Genomic DNA, 24,735 nt, shown 5'->3' with positions numbered 1-24,735 from the left:
AGTGTAGAATGCCAGAGGTCAGAGGAGATGAAGCATGGGGATTGAGTGAAGAATGAGAGGTATCTAGGGAATCATTGCTCGCGCATGAGTTAGATGTATGTGGCATGCCAGAGGTAGTAAGTGGTGGGATGAAGAAGTAAAGTTACTAGTGAAAGTGAAAAAAGAGGCATTCAGGTGGTACTTACAGGGAAGGAGTGCAAATATTTGGGGGATGTATAAGAGTAAGTGACAGGAGTCCAAGAGCAAGGTTCAGGGGTTAAAAGATAGGACAAATGAATATTGGTAAACTTTAGGGAGAATAAGATGTTTTGTGAGGGGGTTAATGGTGTACCAAATAAAAAGGTAGGTAGTAGTTGGTAGGCAGCCACTGACCAGGGAGGTGTATTACTTGTACTACCAACCTGGGTATCGGGAGGGTTAGTAATTTGGTAGACACGTCAGGAAGTAGTAGTTGGCAGGAACATTAGGTAGGAGCCTCTGAAAACACTGTGCTAGAGTTCCCCTCTGCCAATGGCCTGTTGAGGGTGAGGTATTAAAGGCTAAGAAGTGGCACTGGAGTTCAACAGTTATGGAGACCCTTTTACTGTGGCCACCCTCCTTGATGGAGTTCCCAAAGGAAACAGGCATCAGATATATAGGTAGATAGTTCCTGCTGCACCTGCTTAGTACATGTTTTTAACAGTACACATATGATAATCATTATTTGGTATCCATTATCTGTACATTGTAAACATTGCCATCAGTCTTAACATTATCAATATTGCAAGATTTTACAAGCCCATTTTCTACTTTCCCCAACAACTTTTCTCTCATTTTACCCTCTCTCTCTCTGCCACCCCCATCCCTCTCATAAACACCACAGTGCAACATCTGTTGGTTCAAAAAGACATGACCATTTGCTACTTCATACTTCGAATCTCAGATGCTTTGGTGTCAAAATGTGTCAGGAAGCAGGACATAACTTCTGTCTGAAAGTTTAAATGCAGTAATTTTACCTTGCCATGGGTCAATCCCCTATTCCTCTGAAATCCTAGTTGTAGCAGTACATAAAGTATAGGGAAAAGAAAGAAATGTTAATGTGAGAATTATTCATAAATGTGTTGGAGCTAATATCTATATTTTTTCAGGAAAGTGGGAGAGCAGGAAGAGATGGCAAGCTTGCAAAGTGTATTATTTTTTGGAGGTTTGCAGATTTAACTCGGCAGAGCACCATGGTATTTACAGAGCAGACTGGCCTAGAGAATCTTTATGGATTGATTAGCTATTGTTTAGACAGTCACAGGTAGGAATTTTTTTCTGTCCAGACGAATTTTACCCCTGTAGTTATTATGATTTCCTGGCATAATAAAACCTATTTCAAGATATTTTTCACTGGTTTTCAAGAAGGGCATTGAAGGTGGGAGATGGGCAGATTAGAAAGGGTAGTGAGTGGTGGGATGAAGAGGTGAATTTGCTAGTGAAAGAGAAGAGAGAGGTGTTTGGGTGGTACGTACAGGGACGAAAAGCAGATGATTTTGGGATTTATAAGAGAAAGCAGCTAGAGGTTTAGATGAATGTGCAGGGGTTGAAAAAGAGGGAAAATGAAAGTTGGGTTTAGTGAATATCAGTCATCTTTAGGGAGAACAAGGTGTTTTGCCAGGAGGTTAATGATATGTGATAAACAGAACAAATAGGAACATCAATGAAGGGGGCAAAAGGGGAAGTGGGAACAGGTATTGATGAAGTGGGGAGGAAATGGAGTTAGTACTCAGAAAGACCATCGAATGTGTAGGTCATTTGAGTCGGGTTGCTATGTGAAGTGACGGTCATGGAGAGTAGTTTGGTGAAGAGAAAGGAGATGGTGATAGCCTTTTGAAGATGAAGTGTGGCAAGGCTGCTGGAGTGGATGGTATTGCAGATGAATTTTTTAAGAAATAGGATGACTGCTGTTGATTGGTTATTTAGGTGTTTCATTGTATGTATGGATCATGGGGAGGTGCCTGAGGATTGGCAGAATGGTGCCATTGCGTAGAGGCAAGGGGATAAAGGTGTGTGTTCAAACTACAGAGGTATAAGTTTGTTGAGTGTACTTGGTAAGTTGTATGGAAGGGTAGTGATTGAGAATGAAAGCATGCACAGAGCATCTGAGTGGGGAGGAAAAGTGTGGTTTTAGGGGTGGTGGAGGATGTGTAAATCAGATGTTTGCTTGAAAGAGTGTGTGTGAGAAATACTTGGAAAAGCAGATGCATTTGTGTGTGGCCTTTGTGGATCTGGAGAAAGCATATGATAGGGTTGATGGAGATACCATGTGGAAGGTTTTAAGAATATATGGTCTCTATATCTTTGATGCCTATTCCCTTTAGGAACTCCCTCAGTGGGGTGGCCATGGCAATAGTCTCAATAACTAGTGAAATTTAGTGCTGCTTTTTAGCCTTTAGTGCCTCACCCTTTAAAGGCCACTGGCAGAGGGCCAGTCTAGCACAGTGTTTGCAGAGGCTTCTACCTAATGTTCTTACCCACTGCTTCTATCTTTCTATGTAATGTTTCTACCCAATAGTCCTACCTAAATGTTCCTACCTACTACTTCTATCTATTGCTCCTACCATATTGCCAAAAGATTGGGCTAGCACATAGCACTCGCGACAGGATAATTTAGAGTTAAGAAGAATGAGCTGAGTTAAGTGTTGTCGAGTGTTGTGTGTGACAGGGAGAGATACATTGTATGTTTGTGGACAGAAAGCAAGCAGTCCACATTTAGGTGAGGCAGAAAGAAAAGACAGGCACCTGTGTCAGAGTGCAACTTGACCATCTGTGAAGTGCTGGCTCACTATGCACTCATCATTAACTCTTCTGATACCCAGGCGGGTAGTACTGGTAATATACCTCCCTGGTTGTTGCCTGCCTACCAACTATGATGGCATGGGAGGAAAACTGCTAGAAGCAGCAGAAAGTTTTTATCAGGGGTGTGGTCCATGTGCATGAGTAGGAAGAGAGGAGAGTGAATGGTATCAAGTGAATGTTGGTCTTCGATTGGGGTGTGCGATGTCACTGTGGTTGTTTTATTTGTTTGTGGATGGGTTGGTTAGGTAAATAAAAGCATGTGTCTGGGAGAAAGGGCAAGTATGCAGTTTGTAAGTGATGAGAGGGCCTACGAAGTGAGTCAGTTGTTTGCTGATGATACAGCACTGGTGGCAGATTTGAGTGAGAAATAGCATAAGTTGTTTGCTGAGTTTAGAAATGTATAAAAGGAGGAAGTTGAGAGAAAATGTAAATAATAGGAAGATTATTAACATTAGCAGGGTTGAGAGACAGGGTAGTTGAAGTGTGAGTTTGAATGGTGAAAAATTGGAGGAAGTGAAGTGAAGTGAGTCATTGGGTGGATAAGGGGGTGAAGGTTTGGGTAGCACTGAAGAACGTGTGGAGAGATCGTATTCTGGGAGGGCAAAAATGGGTGTCTTTGTAAGTATGGTAGTCCGAACAGTATTATGTGGATAAGGCTATAGATAAGGCTGTGCAGAGGATGTTGGATGTGTTGGAATTTAAGTGTTTGAGGACAATATGTGGTGTATGGTGGTTTGATCGAGTAAGTAATGAAAGGATATGAGAGAAGTGTTAAAAAAAGGTGTGGTTGAGGGAGCTGAAGAGGGTGTGCTGAAGTGGTTTGAACATGGAGAGAATGAGTGAGGAAATGTTGACAAAGAGGGTATATGTGTCAGTAAAGGGAACAAGGAGAACAGAGAGACCTAGTTGGGGATGGAAAGATGAATTTAAAAAGATCTTGGGGGATTGGAGCCTTAACATGCAAGAGGGTGAAAGGCATGCACAGGTTGTAGTGAATTGGAATGATATGTTATACAGGGTTAGACATGCTGTTCATGGACTGAACCAGGACATGTAAAGCATGCTGGGTAGACCATGGGAAGGTCTGTGGGGTCAGCCTGGTTTTGGATAGGATGCTGTGGTTTTGGTGCATTACACATGAAAGTTAAAGAATGTGAGCAGATGTGGACTTTCTTTTTCTATTCCTGGTACCAATTTGCTAATGTGGGAAATGCTGATCAACTATGAAACAAATATATATTTTTTAGAGTTTCTTTAAACTTGAAAGTTGAGATTGAAATTGTTTAGTGAAATTTTTTGGAACATTGTTGCACATTTACCATAAGTAAGGTGTTCAGTGTTGTAAATGGAAATGGTGAAGAGCTTGTAGATTTATGTGCTGAAAAAGGACTGGTGATTGGGAATACCTGGTTTAAAAAGCGAGATATACATAAGTATACGTATGTAAGTAGGAGAGATGGCCAGAGAGCGTTATTGGATTACGTGTTAATTGACAGGCGTGCGAAAGAGAGACTTTTGTATGCTAATGTGCTGAGAGGTGCAACTGGAGGGATGTCTGATCATTATCTTGTGGAGGCTAAGGTGAAGATTTGTATGGGTTTTCAGAAAAGAAGAGTGAATGTTGGGGTGAAGAGGGTGGTGAGAGTAAGTGAGCTTGGGAAGGAGACTTGTGTGAGGAAGTACCAGGAGAGACTGAGTACTGAATGGAAAAAGGTGAGAACAATGGAAGTAAGGGGAGTGGGGGAGGAATGGGATGTATATAGGGAATCAGTGATGGCTTGCGCAAAAGATGCTTGTGGCATGAGAAGAGTGGGAGGTGGGTTGATTAGAAAGGGTAGTGAGTGGTGGGATGAAGAAGTAAGATTATTAGTTAAAGAGAAGAGAGAGGCATTTGGACGATTTTTGCAGGGAAAAAATACAATTGAGTGGGAGATGTATAAAAGAAAGAGACAGGAGGTCAAGAGAAAGGTGCAAGAGGTGAAAAAGAGGGCAAATGAGAGTTGGGGTGAGAGAGTATCATTAAATTTTAGGGAGAATAAAAAGATGTTCTGGAAGGAGGTAAATAAAGTGCGTAAGACAAGGGAGCAAATGGGAACTTCAGTGAAGGGCGCAAATGGGGAGGTGATAACAAGAAGTGGTGATGTGAGAAGGAGGTGGAGTGAGTATTTTGAAGGTTTGTTGAATGTGTTAGATGATAGAGTGGAAGATATACGGAGTTTTGGTCGAGGTGGTGTGCTAAGTGAGAGGGTTAGGGAAAATGATTTGGTAAACAGAGAAGAGGTAGTAAAAGCTTTGCGGAAGATGAAGGCCAGCAAGGCAGCGGGTTTGGATGGTATTGCAGTGGAATTTATATAAAAAGGGGGTGACTGTATTGTTGACTGGTTGGTAAGGTTATTTAATGTATGTATGATTCATGGTGAGGTGCCTGAGGATTGGCAGAATGCTTGCATAGTGCCATTGTACAAAGGCAAAGGGGACAAAGGTGAGTGCTTGAATTATGGAGGTATAAGTTTGTTGAGTATTCCTGGGAAATTATATGGGAGGGTATTGATTGAGAGGGTGAAGGCATGTACAGAGCATCAGATTGGGGAAGAGCAGTGTGGTTTCAGAAGTGGTAGAGGATGTGTGGATCAGGTGTTTGCTTTGAGGAATGTATGACAGAAATACTTAGAAAAGCAAATGGATTTGTATGTAGCATTTATGGATCTGAAGAAGGCATATGATAGAGTCGATAGAGATACTCTGTGGAAGGTATTAAGAATATATGGTGTGAGAGGTAAGTTGTTAGTAGCAGTAAAAAGTTTTTATCGAGGATGTAAGGCATATGTACGTGTAGGAAGAGAGGAAAGTGATTGGTTCTCAGTGAATGTAGGTTTTCGGCAGGGGTGTGTGATGTCTCCATGGTTGTTTAATTTGTTTATGGATGGGGTTGTTAGGGAGGTAAATGCAAGAGTTTTGGAAAGAGGGGCAAGTATGAAGTCTGTTGGGGATGAGAGAGCTTGGGAAGTGAGTCAGTTGTTGTTCGCTGATGATACAGCGCTGGTGGCTGATTCATGTGAGAAACTGCAGAAGCTGGTGACTGAGTTTGGTAAATTGTGTGGAAGAAGAAAGTTAAGAGTAAATGTGAATAAGAGCAAGGTTATTAGGTACAGAAGGGTTGAGGGTCAAGTCAATTGGGAGGTGAGTTTGAATGGAGAAAAACTAGAGGAAGTGAAGTGTTTTAGATATCTGGGAGTGGATCTGGCAGCGGATGGAACCATGGAAGCGGAAGTGGATCATAGGATGGGGGAGGGGGCGAAAATCTGGGGGCCTTGAAGAATGTGTGGAAGTCGAGAACATTATCTCGGAGAGCAAAAATGGGTATGTTTGAAGGAATAGTGGTTCCAACAATGTTGTATGGTTGCGAGGCATGGGCTATGGATAGAGATGTGCGTAGGAGGATGAATGTGCTGGAAATGAGATGTTTGAGGACAATGTGTGGTGTGAGGTGGTTTGATCGAGTGAGTAACGTAAGGGTAAGAGAGATGTGTGGAAATAAAAAGAGCGTGGTTGAGAGAGCAGAAGAGGGTGTTTTGAAGTGTTTTGGGCACATGGAGAGAATGAGTGAGGAAAGATTGACCAAGAGGATATATGTGTCGGAGGTGGAGGGAACGAGGAGAAGAGGGAGACCAAATTGGAGGTGGAAAGATGGAGTGAAAAAGATTTTGTGTGATCGGGGCCTGAACATGCAGGAGGGTGAAAGGAGGGCAAGGAATAGATTGAATTGGAGCGATGTGGTATACCGGGGTTGACGTGCTGTCAGTGGATTGAATCAAGGCATGTGAAGCGTCTGGGGTAAACCATGGAAAGCTGTGTAGGTATGTATATTTGCGTGTGTGGACGTATGTATATACATGTGTATGGGGGGGGTTGGGCCATTTCTTTCGTCTGTTTCCTTGCGCTACCTCGCAAACGCGGGAGACAGCGACAAAGTATAACAAAAAATATATATATATATATATATATATATATATATATATATATTTTTTTTTTTTTTTTTTTTTTTTTTTTTATACTTTGTCGCTGTCTCCCGCGTTTGCGAGGTAGCGCAAGGAAACAGACGAAAGAAATGGCCCAACCCCCCCCCCCATACACATGTACATACACACGTCCACACACGCAAATATACATACCTACACAGCTTTCCATGGTTTACCCCAGACGCTTCACATGCCTTGCTTCAATCCACTGACAGCACGTCAACCCCTGTATACCACATGACTCCAATTCACTCTATTTCTTGCCCTCCTTTCACCCTCCTGCATGTTCAGGCCCCGATCACACAAAATCTTTTTCACTCCATCTTTCCACCTCCAATTTGGTCTCCCTCTTCTCCTCGTTCCCTCCACCTCCGACACATATATCCTCTTGGTCAATCTCTCCTCACTCATTCTCTCCATGTGCCCAAACCATTTCAAAACACCCTCTTCTGCTCTCTCAACCACGCTCTTTTTATTTCCACACATCTCTCTTACCCTTACGTTACTTACTCGCTCAAACCACCTCACACCACACATTGTCCTCAAACATCTCATTTCCAGCACATCCATCCTCCTGCGCACATCTCTATCCATAGCCCACGCCTCGCAACCATACAGCATTGTTGGAACCACTATTCCCTCAAACATACCCATTTTTGCTTTCCGAGATAATGTTCTCGACTTCCACACATTTTTCAAGGCTCCCAAAATTTTCGCCCCCTCCCCCACCCTATGATCCACTTCCGCTTCCATGGTTCCATCCGCTGACAGATCCACTCCCAGATATCTAAAACACTTCACTTCCTCCAGTTTTTCTCCATTCAAACTCACCTCCCAATTGACTTGACCCTCACCCCTACCTGTACCTAATAACCTTGCTCTTATTCACATTTACTCTCAACTTTCTTCTTCCACACACTTTACCAAACTCAGTCACCAGCTTCTGCAGTTTCTCACATGAATCAGCCACCAGCGCTGTATCATCAGCGAACAACAATTGACTCACTTCCCAAGCTCTCTCATCCCCAACAGACTTCATACTTGCCCCTCTTTCCAGGACTCTTGCATTTACCTCCTTTACAACCCCATCCATAAACAAATTAAACATATATATATATATATATATATATATATATATATATATATATATATATATATATATATATATATATATATATATATCACACACCCCTGCCGCAAACCTACATTCACTGAGAACCAATCACTTTCCTCTCTTCCTACACGTACACATGCCTTACATCCTCGATAAAAACTTTTCACTGCTTCTAACAACTTTCCTCCCACACCATATATTCTTAATACCTTCCACAGAGCATCTCTATCAACTCTATCATATGCCTTCTCCAGATCCATAAATGCTACATACAAATCCATTTGCTTTTCTAAGTATTTCTCACATACATTCTTCAAAGCAAACACCTGATCCACACATCCTCTACCACTTCTGAAACCACACTGCTCTTCCCCAATCTGATGCTCTGTACATGCCTTCACCCTCTCAATCAATACCCTCCCATATAATTTACCAGGAATACTCAACAAACTTATACCTCTGTAATTTGAGCAATCACTCTTATCCCCTTTGCCTTTGTACAATGGCACTATGCACGCATTCCACCAATCCTCAGGCACCTCACCATGAGTCATACATACATTAAATAACCTTACCAACCAGTCAACAATACAGTCACCCCCTTTTTTAATAAATTCCATTGCAATACCATCCAAACCTGCTGCCTTGCCGGCTTTCATCTTCCGCAAAGCTTACACTACCTCTTCTCTGTTTACCAAATCATTTTCCCTAACCCTCTCACTTTGCACACCACCTCGACCAAAACACCCTATATCTGCCACTCTATCATCAAACACATTCAACAAACCTTCAAAATACTCACTCCATCTCCTTCTCATATCACCACTACTTGTTATCACCTCCCCATTTGCGCCCTTCACTGAAGTTCCCATTTGCTCTCATGTGAGAAACTGCAGAAGCTGGTGACTGAGTTTGGTAAAGTGTGTGGAAGAAGAAAGTTAAGAGTAAATGTGAATAAGAGCAAGGTTATTAGGTACAGTAGGGTTGAGGGTCAAGTCAGTTGGGAGGTGAGTTTGAATGGAGAAAAACTGGAGGAAGTGAAGTGTTTTAGATATCTGGGAGTGGATCTGGCAGCAGATGGAACCATGGAAGCGGAAGTGGATCATAGGGTGGGGGAGGGGGCGAAAATTCTGGGGGCCTTGAAGAATGTGTGGAAGTCGAGAACATTATCTCGGAAAGCAAAAATGGGTATGTTTGAAAGAATAGTGGTTCCAACAATGTTGTATGGTTGCGAGGCGTGGGCTATGGATAGAGTTGTGCGCAGGAGGATGGATGTGCTGGAAATGAGATGTTTGAGGACAATGTGTGGTGTGAGGTGGTTTGATCGAGTGAGTAACGTAAGGGTAAGAGAGATGTGTGGAAATAAAAAGAGCGTGGTTGAGAGAGCAGAAGAGGGTGTTTTGAAGTGGTTTGGGCACATGGAGAGGAGTGAGGAAAGATTGACCAAGAGGATATATGTGTCGGAGGTGGAGGGAACGAGGAGAAGAGGGAGACCAAATTGGAGGTGGAAAGATGGAGTGAAAAAGGTTTTGTGTGATCGGTGCCTGAACATGCAGGAGGGTGAAAGGAGGGCAAGGAATAGAGTGAATTGGAGCGATGTGGTATACCGGGGTTGACGTGCTGTCAGTGGATTGAATCAAGGCATGTGAAGCGTCTGGGGTAAACCATGGAAAGCTGTTTAGGTATGTATATTTGCGTGTGTGGACGTATGTATATACATGTGTATGGGGGGGGGTTGGGCCATTTCTTTCTTTCGTCTGTTTCCTTGCGCTACCTCGCAAACACGGGAGACAGCGACAAAGTATAATAAAAAAAAAATAAATATATATATATATATATATATATATATATATATATATGATGAGAACTGCTATTGACGTTTGTGTAAATAAATTATACATTTCCTTTTTTCCATAGCCAGAGGTTGAACCATTATGTGACATTCATTTTTTTCCATTCATTTCAAGCTAGAAGTTTCAGTTTTCTGAATTGTTTCTTACATTTTTCATATGTATATATATGTATGTGAGTGTGTGTGTATATGTGCGTATGTGTGTGTATGTATATATGTATATATATATGTATATTATCCCTGGGGATAGGGGTGAAAGAATACTTCCCACGTATTCCTCGCATGTCGTAGAAAGCGACTAGAGGGGACGGGAGCGGGGGGCCAGAAATCCTCCCCTCCTTGTATTAACTTTCTAAAATGGGAAACAGAAGAAGGAGTCACGCGGGGAGTGCTCATCCTCCTCGAAGGCTCAGAGTGGGGTGCCTAAATGTGTGTGGATGTAACCAAGATGTGAAAAAAGGAGAGATAGGTAGTATGTTTGAGGAAAGGAACCTGGATGTTTTGGCTCTGAGTGAAACGAAGCTCAAGGGTAAAGGGGAAGAGTGGTTTGGGAATGTCTGGGGAGTAAAGTCAGGGGTTAGTGAGAGGACAAGAGCAAGGGAAGGAGTAGCAATACTCCTGAAACAGGAGTTGTGGGAGTATGTGATAGAGTGTAAGAAAGTAAATTCTCGATTAATATGGGTAAAACTGAAAGTTGATGGAGAGAGGTGGGTGATTATTGGTGCATATGCACCTGGGCATGAGAAGAAAGATCAAGAGAGGCAAGTGTTTTGGGAGCAGCTGAATGAGTGTGTTAGTGGTTTTGATGCACGAGACCGGGTTATAGTGATGGGTGATTTGAATGCAAAGGTGAGTAATGTGGCAGTTGAGGGAATAATTGGTATACATGGGGTGTTCAGTGTTGTAAATGGAAATGGTGAAGAGCTTGTAGATTTATGTGCTGAAAAAGGACTGATGATTGGGAATACCTGGTTTAAAAAGCGAGATATACATAAGTATACTTATGTAAGTAGGAGAGATGGCCAGAGAGCGTTATTGGATTACGTGTTAATTGACAGGCGTGCGAAAGAGAGACTTTTGGATGTTAATGTGCTGAGAGGTGCAACTGGAGGGATGTCTGATCATTATCTTGTGGAGGCTAAGGTGAAGATCTGTATGGGTTTTCAGAAAAGAAGAGTGAATGTTGGGGTGAAGAGGGTGGTGAGAGTAAGTGAGCTTGAGAAGGAGACCTGTGTGAGGAAGTACCAGGAGAGACTGAGTACAGAATGGAAAAAGGTGAGAACAATGGAAGCAAGGGGAGTGGGGGAGGAATGGGATGTATTTAGGGAATCAGTGATGGATTGCGCAAAAGATGCTTGTGGCATGAGAAGAGTGGGAGGTGGGTTGATTAGAAAGGGTAGTGAGTGGTGGGATGAAGAAGTAAGAGTATTAGTGAAAGAGAAGAGAGAGGCATTTGGACGATTTTTGCAGGGAAAAAATGCAATTGAGTGGGAGATGTATAAAAGAAAGAGACAGGAGGTCAAGAGAAAGGTGCAAGAGGTGAAAAAAAGGGCAAATGAGAGTTGGGGTGAGAGAGTATCATTAAATTTTAGGGAGAATAAAAAGATGTTCTGGAAGGAGGTAAATAAAGTGCGTAAGACAAGGGAGCAAATGGGAACTTCAGTGAAGGGCGCAAATGGGGAGGTGATAACAAGTAGTGGTGATGTGAGAAGGAGATGGAGTGAGTATTTTGAAGGTTTGTTGAATGTGTTTGATGATAGAGTGGCAGATATAGGGTGTTTTGGTCGAGGTGGTGTGCAAAGTGAGAGGGTTAGGGAAAATGATTTGGTAAACAGAGAAGAGGTAGTGAAAGCTTTGCGGAAGATGAAAGCCGGCAAGGCAGCAGGTTTGGATGGTATTGCAGTGGAATTTATTAAAAAAGGGGGTGACTGTATTGTTGACTGGTTGGTAAGGTTATTTAATGTATGTATGACTCATGGTGAGGTGCCTGAGGATTGGCGGAATGCGTGCATAGTGCCATTGTACAAAGGCAAAGGGGATAAGAGTGAATGCTCAAATTACAGAGGTATAAGTTTGTTGAGTATTCCTGGTAAATTATATGGGAGGGTATTGATTGAGAGGGTGAAGGCATGTACAGAGCATCAGATTGGGGAAGAGCAGTGTGGTTTCAGAAGTGGTAGAGGATGTGTGGATCAGGTGTTTGCTTTGAAGAATGTATGTGAGAAATACTTAGAAAAGCAAATGGATTTGTATGTAGCATTTATGGATCTGGAGAAGGCATATGATAGAGTTGATAGAGATGCTCTGTGGAAGGTATTAAGAATATATGGTGTGGGAGGAAAGTTGTTAGAAGCAGTGAAAAGTTTTTATCGAGGATGTAAGGCATGTGTACGTGTAGGAAGAGAGGAAAGTGATTGGTTCTCAGTGAATGTAGGTTTGCGGCAGGGGTGTGTGATGTCTCCATGGTTGTTTAATTTGTTTATGGATGGGGTTGTTAGGGAGGTAAATGCAAGAGTTTTGGAAAGAGGGGCAAGTATGAAGTCTGTTGGGGATGAGAGAGCTTGGGAAGTGTCAGTTGTTGTTCGCTGATGATACAGCGCTGGTGGCTGATTCATGTGAGAAACTGCAGAAGCTGGTGACTGAGTTTGGTAAAGTGTGTGGAAGAAGAAAGTTAAGAGTAAATGTGAATAAGAGCAAGGTTATTAGGTACAGTAGGGTTGAGGGTCAAGTCAATTGGGAGGTGAGTTTGAATGGAGAAAAACTGGAGGAAGTGAAGTGTTTTAGATATCTGGGAGTGGATCTGGCAGCGGATGGAACCATGGAAGCGGAAGTGGATCATAGGGTGGGGGAGGGGGCGAAAATTCTGGGGGCCTTGAAAAATGTGTGGAAGTCGAGAACATTATCTCGGAAAGCAAAAATGGGTATGTTTGAAGGAATATTGGTTCCAACAATGTTGTATGGTTGCGAGGCGTGGGCTATGGATAGAGTTGTGCGCAGGAGGATGGATGTGCTGGAAATGAGATGTTTGAGGACAATGTGTGGTGTGAGGTGGTTTGATCGAGTGAGTAACGTAAGGGTAAGAGAGATGTGTGGAAATAAAAAGAGCGTGGTTGAGAGAGCAGAAGAGGGTGTTTTGAAGTGGTTTGGGCACATGGAGAGAATGAGTGAGGAAAGATTGACCAAGAGGATATATGTGTCGGAGGTGGAGGGAACGAGGAGAAGAGGGAGACCAAATTGGAGGTGGAAAGATGGAGTGAAAAAGATTTTGTGTGATCGGGGCCTGAACATGCAGGAGGGTGAAAGGAGGGCAAGGAATAGAGTGAATTGGAGCGATGTGGTATACCGGGGTTGACGTGCTGTCAGTGGATTGAATCAAGGCATGTGAAGCGTCTGGGGTAAACCATGGAAAGCTGTGTAGGTATGTATATTTGCGTGTGTGGACGTATGTATATACATGTGTAGGGGGGGGGGGTTGGGCCATTTCTTTCGTCTGTTTCCTTGCGCTACCTCGCAAACGCGGGAGACAGCGACAAAGTATAAAAAAAAAAAATATATATATATATATATATATATATATATATATATATATATATATATATATATATATATATGGTGATGTGAGAGGGAGATGGAGTGAGTATTTTGAAGGTTTGTTGAATGTGTTTGATGATAGAGTGGCAGATATAGGGTGTTTTGGTCGAGGTGGTGTGCAAAGTGAGAGGGCTAGGGAAAATGATTTGATAAACAGAGAAGAGGTAGTGAAAGCTTTGCGGAAGATGAAAGCCGGCAAGGCAGCAGGTTTGGATGGTATTGCAGTGGAATTTATAAAAAACGGGGGTGACTGTATTGTTCACTGGTTGGTAAGGTTATTTAATGTATGTATGACTCATGGTGAGGTGCCTAAGGATTGGCGGAATGCGTGCATAGTGCCATTGTACAAAGGCAAAGGGGATAAGAGTGAGTGCTCAAATTACAGAGGTGTAAGTTTGTTGAGTATTCCTGGTAAACTATATGGGAGGGTATTGATTGAGAGGGTGAAGGCATGTACAGAGCATCAGATTGGGGAAGAGCAGTGTGGTTTCAGAAGTGGTAGAGGATGTGTGGATCAGGTGTTTGCTTTGAAGAATGTATGTGAGAAATACTTAGAAAAGCAAATGGATTTGTATGTAGCATTTATGGATCTGGAGAAGGCATATGATAGAGTTGATAGAGATGCTCTGTGGAAGGTATTAAGAATATATGGTGTGGGAGGCAAGTTGTTAGAAGCAGTGAAAAGTTTTTATCGAGGATGTAAGGCATGTGTACGTGTAGGAAGAGATGAAAGTGATTGGTTCTCAGTGAATGTAGGTTTGCGGCAGGGGTGTGTGATGTCTCCATGGTTGTTTAATTTGTTTATGGATGGGGTTGTTAGGGAGGTAAATGCAAGAGTTTTGGAAAGAGGGGCAAGTATGAAGTCTGTTGGGGATGAGAGAGCTTGGGAAGTGAGTCAGTTGTTGTTCGCTGATGATACAGCGCTGGTGGCTGATTCATGTGAGAAACTGCAGAAGCTGGTGACTGAGTTTGGTAAAGTGTGTGGAAGAAGAAAGTTAAGAGTAAATGTGAATAAGAGCAAGGTTATTAGGTACAGTAGGGTTGAGGGTCAAGTCAATTGGGAGGTGAGTTTGAATGGAGAAAAACTGGAGGAAGTGAAGTGTTTTAGATATCTGGGAGTGGATCTGGCAGCGGATGGAACCATGGAAGCGGAAGTGGATCATAGGGTGGGGGAGGGGGCGAAAATTCTGGGGGCCTTGAAGAATGTGTGGAAGTCGAGAACATTATCTCGGAAAGCAAAAATGGGTATGTTTGAAGGAATATTGGTTCCAACAATGTTGTATGGTTGCGAGGCGTGGGCCATGGATAAAATTGTGCGCAGGAGGATGGATGTGCTGGAAATGAGATGTTTGAGGACAATGTGTGGTGTGAGGTGGTTTGATCGAGTGAGTAACGGAAGGGTAAGAGAGATGTGTGGAAATAAAAAGAGCGTGGTTGAGAGAGCAGAAGAGGGTGTTTTGAAGTGGTTTGGGCACATGGAGAGAATGAGTGAGGAAAGATTGACCAAGAGGATATATGTGTCGGAGGTGGAGGGAACGAGGAGAAGAGGGAGACCAAATTGGAGGTGGAAAGATGGAGTGAAAAAGATTTTGTGTGATCGGGGCCTGAACATGCAGGAGGGTGAAAGGAGGGCAAGGAATAGAGTGAATTGGAGCGATGTGGTATACCGGGGTTGACGTGCTGTCAGTGGATTGAATCAAGGCATGTGAAGCGTCTGGGGTAAACCATGGAAAGCTGTTTAGGTATGTATATTTGCGTGTGTGGACGTATGTATATACATGTGTATGGGGGGGGGTTGGGCCATTTCTTTCTTTCGTCTGTTTCCTTGCGCTACCTCGCAAACGCGGGAGACAGCGACAAAATATAAAAAAAAGAAAAAAGAAAAAAAATATATATATATATGTGTGGATGGGTCTTTCTTCATCTGTTTCCAGGCACTACCTTGCTGACATGAGAAACGGTGATTAAGTATAACAATAATGATAATAATGTACGTGGATGGGTCTTTCTTCTTGTGTTTCCTGATGCTACCTTTCTAACGCAGGAAATGGCAATCAAGTAATAAAAAATTATAATTTTTAGGAGAGTGGATTGTGAGAAATTAAGGAGGTAAGGGAAATTGTGAGGGAGACTTGGGTACCATTAATCGAGTGCTACAAGAGATTGTTAGATAGAATCCTTGCTCTTATATGTTGATTTACAGAATAACAAATCTAATGACAAACCTAAAGTTTCTACTTGTTCCTAGCAGATGCCGTAGAAATATCATTGCTGAGCACTTTGATGAGAGGTGGGAAACTGCAGACTGCCAGAGCATGTGTGATCATTGCAGAACACCACGAGAAACTAAGAATTTAGACACAACAAAATATGGTGAACACATTCTCATGATTCTCACAAAGGCCACAAGTATGGATCAAAAACTAACAGGTAAGTAATAATATGTCTGTTTGACAAAGAAATGTTTTTAAGTATTTAAAAATTGTGATCCCTTATATTGAATATGATTACCAATGCCTTGCACTGGAGTTCACTAGTTATGGAGAGACTTTTGTCGTAGCCATCCCCTTGAGGGAGTTCCTGGAGGGGAACAGGCATCAGAGATATGGATGGATAGACCAGTCCCCTTGTTAATTTTCCAAAATTAGTTAACTAGAATCTTATGTTAAATATGTGAGGAACTGAGTAAGAAGTTCAGAAGTGTTTTCACAATGGAAAACATTATAACCCCATCACTAGGGAGATGGAATGGGGAGAAGGTTTTAGAAATCATTGAGATATATAGGAAAGGTGTTAACAGACTACTATGAAAAGGACTTGACCAGTACAAGGCTTATGGTTCTGATGAAATTTCACTATATCTGCTCAAGAAGAGTGCAGATATGCTTGACAAACCACTTGAATTACTGTTCAAGATGCCACTGGTGAGCAGAAAAGTGTCAAGGAAATGGAAAAGAGGAAACATCACTTATGATAAAAGAAGAATAGGAACAGGTGCTGAACTACAGACTGATCTCACCAATGAGTGGTGTATAAGGTTCTGGAAAAGATTATTAGAGACTGAGGGGATTTTTGACAGAGAAAAAAACTAACTAAATGAGAGACAGCTTGGTTTTAGGGTCATGCATAACAAACCATGTAGAATTCTACAAGGGATGAGCTCAATGCCAGACAGAAGGGAAAACTGGATAGACTGTTTGTATCTGGACTGCCAGAAAGTATTTGTTACTGTAGTGCATGGGAGGCTGATTAAGAAGCTGGATTGCCAGGCAAGACCAAAGGGAAACTCCTCTGATATATAGAAGATTATCTCAGTGGGAGAAAACAGAGCATACATGTTAGAGGAACTTTTTCCTCATGGGTTGCGGTGACCAGCTGAGTGTCACAAGGTTTCTTCCTGGGGATATTCCTCATCTTGATCTATGTAAATGACTTGCTTGATGGCATGGACCTTTCCCTGAATGTTTGCAGATGATGCAAATGTCATGAGGGAAGTAAAAAGTAAGGATTGCATCAGCTTATATTGGGGACCTGAACAGACTTCAAAGTCGGTCTGAAATATGCTTGATGATATTCATACAGAGCAAATGTTTAGTAATTAGGATGGGACAAAGCAATAGAAGGACTGGGTATGATTATCATCTAGCAAGAATTAAGTCTCAGGATTCTATGTATGAAAAGAATTGGGCGTTGCATCATCCCTAACTCGTTGCCAGAGACCCTTTATTAAGAGAAGAGTTAAGAGTACAAACTGATTCTGGCAAATATCAGAATAACCTTCAAGCATATGGATAAGGAAATGGTCAGCAAGTTATTCATATCTTACATAAGGCCAAAGCTAAGATATACTTTTCAGGTTTGATCACCCGGTATACCACATCGTTCCAGTTCACTCTGTTCCTTACATGCCTTTCACCCTCCTGTATGTTCAGGCCCCGATTGCTCAAAATCTTTTTCATCCCATCCCTCCACCTCCAGCGTAGTCTCCTGCTTCTCCTGCTTCCCTCCACCTCTGACACATATATCCTCTTTGTCAATCTTTCCTCTCTCATTCTCTCCATGAGTCCAAACCATTCTAATACACCTGCTCTCTCAACCACACTCTTTTAATTACCACACACATTTTTCTTACCCTCTCATTACTTACTTGATCAAACCACTCCACACCACATATTGTCCTCAAACATTTCATTTCCAACACATCCACCCTCCTCCGCACAACCCTATCTCTAGGCCATCCTCGCAATCATATAACATTGTTGGAACCACTATTCCTTCAAACATACCCACTTTTGCTCTCCAAGATAACGTTCTCGCCTTTCACATATTTTTTAACGCTCCCAGAGCCTTCTCTCCCTCCCCCACCCTGTGACTCACTTCTGTTTCCATGGTTCCATCTGCTGCTAAGTACACTCCCAGATATCTAAAACACTTCACTTCCTTCTGTTTTTCTCCATTCAAACTTACCTCCCAATTAACTTGTCCCTCAACCCTACTGAACCTAATAACCTTGCTCTTGTTTACAGTTGAATAATCATTTTAATAATCATTCATATCCTTCAGTTCAGCTTCAAAACACTATAGTTTAACCTTGTTATAACATAAATGTGATGGGCATAATCATATCATCTTCTCAATCCAGGAGACCCCACATAATCAACATTGCAATGTATTTTTCTCTAAAGCTGGGAGTGTTGTATATGTGGCGTAATATATTTATTGTGAGGAGCTATTTCATATCTACCGAGGTTTTACTTCCCCATTTATGAAATGCTGCTCACACATCTGGGATGGCTCATTCTCTACTTCTTTATTAATTAGAGTGGAATCTAAAGCCTTCTGTCTCAGCAGTCCTCCTTGCATCACCTCTTCAGCCTTCTTTTTGTATAAATTGTGATATAGCTATTCTTGTGTTTTTTAGTTGTATTATTTTAGCCATTGTGAGCTGTCTGCATGTGTCCCCTCCACCTAAAAGGTTTGGACCCATGGCACATAATTGGCTGCTGCTTCTCAAAGATTCTTTGTGGAGACCAAGCACTCAAGGAATGGCTGTCATGATGCTTCCTTCTCTCAGACAGATAAGCTGTGGAATTCTATTCTTTGTCTTTCCCTCTTCACATAGCTCTTCTTCCTTTAAGAGTCTGGTCTATAAGCACCTGCAGAACCATGATTAATTTCTTTCTTTTCCTCTTGATTTTTTTTTCACCTGAGATAGCTTTGACTGGGGCATGTGTTGCTTGTGCCATGTCAGTCACTGTAAAAAACTGTATTAATGAGCTTAAGGTAGAATAAGAAAAAGTTTAGGAAAAGATAAAAAGAGGTAATGGTTTTTTGATTGGTTAGTTGTAGTGCTTGATGCATGTATGGCCCATAGTGAGTTACCTGAGAAGTAGCAGAGTACATACATGGTGCTTTTGTATCAAAACAAAGAAATGAATTAATGTGCAAATCATGGAAGTATAAGTTGCCTGGTAGAGGTGTGTAGTAGAGGGGTGAATGAGAGGGTGGTGCCACGCACAGTACAACTGATTGTTGAGAAGCAGTGTAGTTTCAGGAGAGTTAGAAGGTGTTTAAAACATGTGGTTGCTTTGAAGAATATGTTTGGAATGTATTCGTGGAGAAAGATATTTGTATGTGGCATTTATAGATCTGGAAAAATGTATAATGGTGTTAACAGAGGCATTTTATGGAAGATGCAGTGAATATACAGTGTGTGGTGAGTAGATACCTAAATCCTGTGAGAAGGTTTTGACAGGTGAGTAATGCATGTTTATTAACAAAAGGAGGGGGATGAGTAATCCCCAAGGACTTGCAGTGTAGTATAGTGTCACAATGGCTATTTAGTTTGTTAATGGATGGGGTAATGAGGGAGATAAATGCAGTCTTGGTGCAAGGGTCAGGTCAGCATACAGAAAGCTGGAGATGGGAGTGGTGAATAAGAGAAAAATCAGTTACTATTTTTGGATGACATTATATTTTTATTCAAAATTCTGTTATTTCTTTGTGATAGCCAATGTTGGATTAGTCCAATACATGTTACAATATTTCAGCCTTTGTCATACCTGGAGGTAGGAGTGGTGTGTAAGAGAAAAATCAATAACTAATTTTGGATGACATATTTTTATTCAAAATTCTGATATTTCTTTGTAATAGCCAATGTTGGATTGGTCCAGTACATATTACAATATTTCAGCCTTTGTCATACCTGGAGAGAAAAAAATGCATGGATGCTTTCTGCCTGAGAAGAGAAATAGTATTCACCTTCTCATAAAACACTTTTGCTATGTATCTATCTATATCTCTGATGCCCATTCCCTCTGGGTGGCCATAGCAAAAGAGTCTCCACTTATCAATGTCCTTATGTGCCTCCCTCACGTACACCATTCCACATATTCTTCCAGCATTTCTCTCCCCACTACCCTTCCAGTCTCTTTCTTCAAGTCATAGGTGGTCTTTGTCTCACATCAACCCCTCTAATCTTACTATCATACTCTCTACTCATAAGCTTCCTGTCTTGCTCTGTCCACATGCCCAAACCACCTCAAAATATTACATCTCACTCACTCTGCCACTCCACAATTTATTCCCTTTGCATTTCCTGTCTTACAAAATCTCTAGTACACCCCCTCATTAGTTTCCTCATTCCATCTTGTCGTACCACATGATCATCTCAAACAGTTCATTTCCACAGCCTGGGTTCTTGACTTCTAGGACTCATTCCATGCCCATATTTCGGTTGCATGGATCAGGATCAGCAGGACTACGCAGTTCCTTAGTCCTTTCTTTTCCATACTTACACCTCTACCTTTCACTGTTCTGTTAAGGGACTCAATGACTCTTCTACCTTGTACTGCTCTTTCCCATATCTCTTCTTCCATATCATCAAACTTACACAAGATAGCTCTCAAATACTTGAATTTTGTCACTTTTAGTCTTTCTTCCCCATATCACAGTTTAGTACACTTTCTTTTCTCACTCTATAGGGCTATGCAAAATGTATACTTTCACTCTGTTTCCTTTCAAACACCATGACGTTACTGTTACTTGCATTTACCATCAGTTGCATATACTAAATCTCATCATAAATTACACAGCCTTCTGCAGTTCTTCTTTACTAGCAGCAAACAACACATTATCATCCGCAAACTGACTTGTCACTAACCACCATACCTCACTGTCACTCTCCATCTCTGCACCTCTTTTTCCTTTGTTTTGCTTTTATCTCTCTCATCACTCCATCCATATATATATTAAAAAAAAAAAAAAAAAAAAAAAAAATATATATATATATATATATATATATATATATATATATATATATATATATATATATATATATATATATATATATATATATATATATCTTTTTCTTTTCTTTCATACTATTCGCCATTTCCCGTGTTAGCGAGGTAGCGTTAAGAACAGACGACTGGGCCTTTGAGGGAATATCCTCATCTGGCCCCTTTCTCTGTTCCTTCTTTGAGAAAAACAAAAAAAAACAAGAGGGGAGGATTTCCAGCTCCCCGCTCCCTTCCCTTTTAGTCGCCTTCTACGACACGCAGGGAATACGTGGGAAGTATTCTTTCTCCCCTATCCCAAGGGATATATATGTATATATATATATTTTTTTTTTTTTTTTTTTTTTTTTTTTTTTTTTGTCGCTGTCTCCCGCGTTTGCGAGGTAGCACAAGGAAACAGACGAAAGAAATGGCCCAACCCACCCCCATACACATGTATATACATATGTCCACACACGCAAATATACATACCTACACAGCTTTCCATGGTTTACCCCAGACGCTTCACATGCCTTGATTCAATCCACTGACAGCACGTCAACCCCAGTATACCACATTGCTCCAATTCACTCTATTCCTTGCCCTCCTTTCACCCTCCTGCATGTTCAGGCCCCGATCACACAAAATCTTTTTCACTCCATCTTTCCACCTCCAATTTGGTCTCCCTCTTCTCCTCGTTCCCTCCACCTCCGACACATATATCCTCTTGGTCAATCTTTCCTCACTCATTCTCTCCATGTGACCAAACCATTTCAAAACACCCTCTTCTGCTCTCTCAACCACGCTCTTTTTATTTCCACACATCTCTCTTACCCTTACGTTACTTACTCGATCAAACCACCTCACACCACACATTGTCCTCAAACATCTCATTTCCAGCACATCCATCCTCTTGCGCACAACTCTATCCATAGTCCACGCCTCGCAACCATACAACATTGTTGGAACCACTATTCCTTCAAACATACCCATTTTTGCTTTCCGAGATAATGTTCTCGACTTCCACACATTCTTCAAGGCTCCCAGAATTTTCGCCCCCTCCCCCACCCTATGATCCACTTCCGCTTCCATGTTTCCATCCGCTGCCAGATCCACTCCCAGATATCTAAAACACTTCACTTCCTCCAGTTTTTCTCCATTCAAACTCACCTCCCAATTGGCTTGACCCTCAACCCTACTGTACCTAATAACCTTGCTCTTACTCACATTTACTCTCAACTTTCTTCTTTCACACACTTTATCAAACTCAGTCACCGGCTTCTGTAGTTTCTCACATGAATCAGCCACCAGCGCTGTATCATCAGCGACCAACAACTGACTCACTTCCGAAGCTCTTTCATGCACAGCAGACTGCATACTGGCCCCTCTTTCCAAAACTCTTGCATTCACCTCCCTAACAACCCCATCCATATACAAATTAAACAACCATGGAGACATTACACACCCCTGCCGCAAACCTACATTCACTGAGAACCAATCACTTTCCTCTCTTCCTACACGTACACATGCCTTACATCCTCGATAAAAACTCTTCACTGCTTCTAACAACTTGCCTCCCACACCATATATATATATATATATATATATATATATATATATATATATATATATATATATATATATATATATGGAAGCGGAAGTGGATCATAGGGTGGGGGAGGGGGCGAAAATTCTGGGAGCATTGAAGAATGTGTGGAAGTCGAGAACATTATCTCGGAAAGCAAAAATGGGTATGTTTGAAGGAATAGTGGTTCCAACAATGTTGTATGGTTGTGAGGCGTGGGCTATGGATAGAGTTGTGCGCAGGAGGATCATTGTGCTGGAAATGAGATGTTTGAGGACAATGTGTGGTGTGAGGTGGTTTGATCGAGTGAGTAACGTAAGGGTAAGAGAGATGTGTGGAAATAAAAAGAGCATGGTTGAGAGAGGAGAAGAGGGTGTTTTGAAGTGGTTTGGGCACATGGAGAGAATGAGTGAGGAAAGATTGACCAAGAGGATATATGTGTCGGAGGTGGAGGGAACGAGGAGAAGAGGGAGACCAAATGGGAGGTGGAAAGATGGAGTGAAAAAGATTTTGTGTGATCGGGGCCTGAACATGCAGGAGGGTGAAAGGAGGGCAAGGAATAGAGTGAATTGGAACGATGTGGTATACCGGGGTTGACGTGCTGTCAGTGGATTGAATCAAGGCATGTGAAGCGTCTGGGGTAAACCATGGAAAGCTGTGTAGGTATGTATATTTGCGTGTGTGGACGTATGTATATACATGTGTATGGGCGTGGGTTGGGCCATTTCTTTCGTCTGTTTCCTTGCGCTACCTCGCAAACGTGGGAGACAGCGACAAAGTAAAAAAAAAAAAATATATATATATATATATATATATATATATATATATATATATATATATATATATATGGCAGGTATAGGATGTTTTGGTCGAGGTGGTGTGCAAAGTGAGAGGGTTAGGGAAAATGATTTTGTAAACAGAGAAGAGTTAGTAAAAGCTTTGCGGAAGATGAAAGCCGGCAAGGCAGCAGGTTTGGATGGTATTGCAGTGGAATTTATTAAAAAAGGGGGTGACAGTATTATTGACTGGTTGGTAAGGTTATTTAATGTATGTATGACTCATGGTGAGGTGCCTGAGGATTGGCGGAATGCATGCATAGTGCCATTGTACAAAGGCAAAGGGGATAAGAGTGAGTGCTCAAATTACAGAGGTATAGGGGATAGGGGAGAAAGAATACTTCCCACGTATTCCCTGCGTGTCGTAGAAGGCGACTAAAAGGGGAGGGAGCGGGTGGCTGGAAATCCTCCCCTTTCTTGTTTTTGTTTGTTTGTTTTTTTTTTCCTTAATTTTCCAAAAGAAGGAACAGAGAAGGGGGTCAGGTGAGGATATTCCCTCTAAGGCCCAGTTCTCTGTTCTTAACGCTACCTCGCTAACGCGGGAAATGGCAAATAGTATGCAAAAAAAAAAAAAAAAAGTTTGTTGAGTATTCCTGGTAAATTATATTGGAGGGTATTGATTGAGAGGATGAAGGCATGTACAGAGCATCAGATTGGGGAAGAGCAGTGTGGTTTCAGAAGTGGTAGAGGATGTGTGGATCAGGTGTTTGCTTTGAAGAATGTATGTGAGAAATACTTAGAAAAGCAAATGGATTTGTATGTAGCAATTATGGATCTGGAGAAGGCATATGATAGAGTTGATAGAGATGCTCTGTGGAAGGTATTAAGAATATATGGTGCGGGAGGCAAGTTGTTAGAAGCAGTGAAAAGTTTTTATCGAGGATGTAAGGCATGTGTACGTGTAGGAAGAGAGGAAGGTGATTGGTTCTCAGTGAATGTAGGTTTGCGGCAGGGGTGTGTGATGTCTCCATGGTTGTTTAATTTGTTTATGGATGGGGTTGTTAGGGAGGTGAATGCAAGAGTTTTGGAAAGAGGGGCAAGTATGAAGTCTGTTGTGGATGAGAGAGCTTGGGAAATGAGTCAGTTGTTGTTCGCTGATGATACAGCGCTGGTGGCTGATTCATGTGAGAAACTGCAGAAGCTGGTGACTGAGTTTGGTAAAGTGTGTGAAAGAAGAAAGTTAAGAGTAAATATGAATAAGAGCAAGGTTATTAGGTACAGTAGGGTTGAGGGTCAAGTCAATTGGGAGGTAAGTTTGAATGGAGAAAAACTGGAGGAAGTAAAGTGTTTTAGATATCTGGGAGTGGATCTGGCAGCGGATGGAACCATGGAAGCAGAAGTGGATCATAGGGTGGGGGAGGGGGCAAAAATCCTGGGAGCCTTGAAGAATGTGTGGAAGTCGAGAACATTATCTCGGAAAGCAAAAATGGCTATGTTTGAAGGAATAGTGGTTCCAACAATGTTGTATGGTTGCGAGGCATGGGCTATGGATAGAGTTGTGCGCAGGAGGATGGATGTGCTGGAAATGAGATGTTTGAGGACAATGTGTGGTGTGAGGTGGTTTGATCGAGTAAGTAACGTAAGGTTAAGAGAGATGTGTGGAAATAAAAAGAGCATGGTTGAGAGAGCAGAAGAGGGTGT

General features: G+C 41.8%; 1 protein-coding gene across 5 annotated transcripts in view; it reads left to right on the top strand.

The window, feature by feature from the left end:
* Positions 1 to 24,735, top strand: part of LOC139756535 (ATP-dependent DNA helicase Q1-like) — a 111,616-nt gene that overhangs the window by 65,895 nt on the left and 20,986 nt on the right. For 3 of the 5 annotated variants that reach the window (XM_071676082.1, XM_071676080.1, XM_071676078.1), the window contains exons 8-9: positions 1,128 to 1,282; positions 15,645 to 15,826. In XM_071676082.1, coding sequence (XP_071532183.1) covers positions 1,128 to 1,282; positions 15,645 to 15,826 — 337 coding nt within the window. The remainder of the gene's footprint in view (positions 1 to 1,127; positions 1,283 to 15,644; positions 15,827 to 24,735) is intronic. The other 2 variants (XM_071676081.1, XM_071676079.1) reach the window with 1 other exon arrangement.

The sequence above is a fragment of the Panulirus ornatus genome, chromosome 22, assembly GCF_036320965.1.
Source record: "Panulirus ornatus isolate Po-2019 chromosome 22, ASM3632096v1, whole genome shotgun sequence".
Lineage (NCBI taxonomy): Eukaryota > Metazoa > Arthropoda > Malacostraca > Decapoda > Palinuridae > Panulirus > Panulirus ornatus.
Note: the sequence above shows the minus strand (reverse complement) of the source record. Positions and strands in the feature narration are given on the sequence as shown.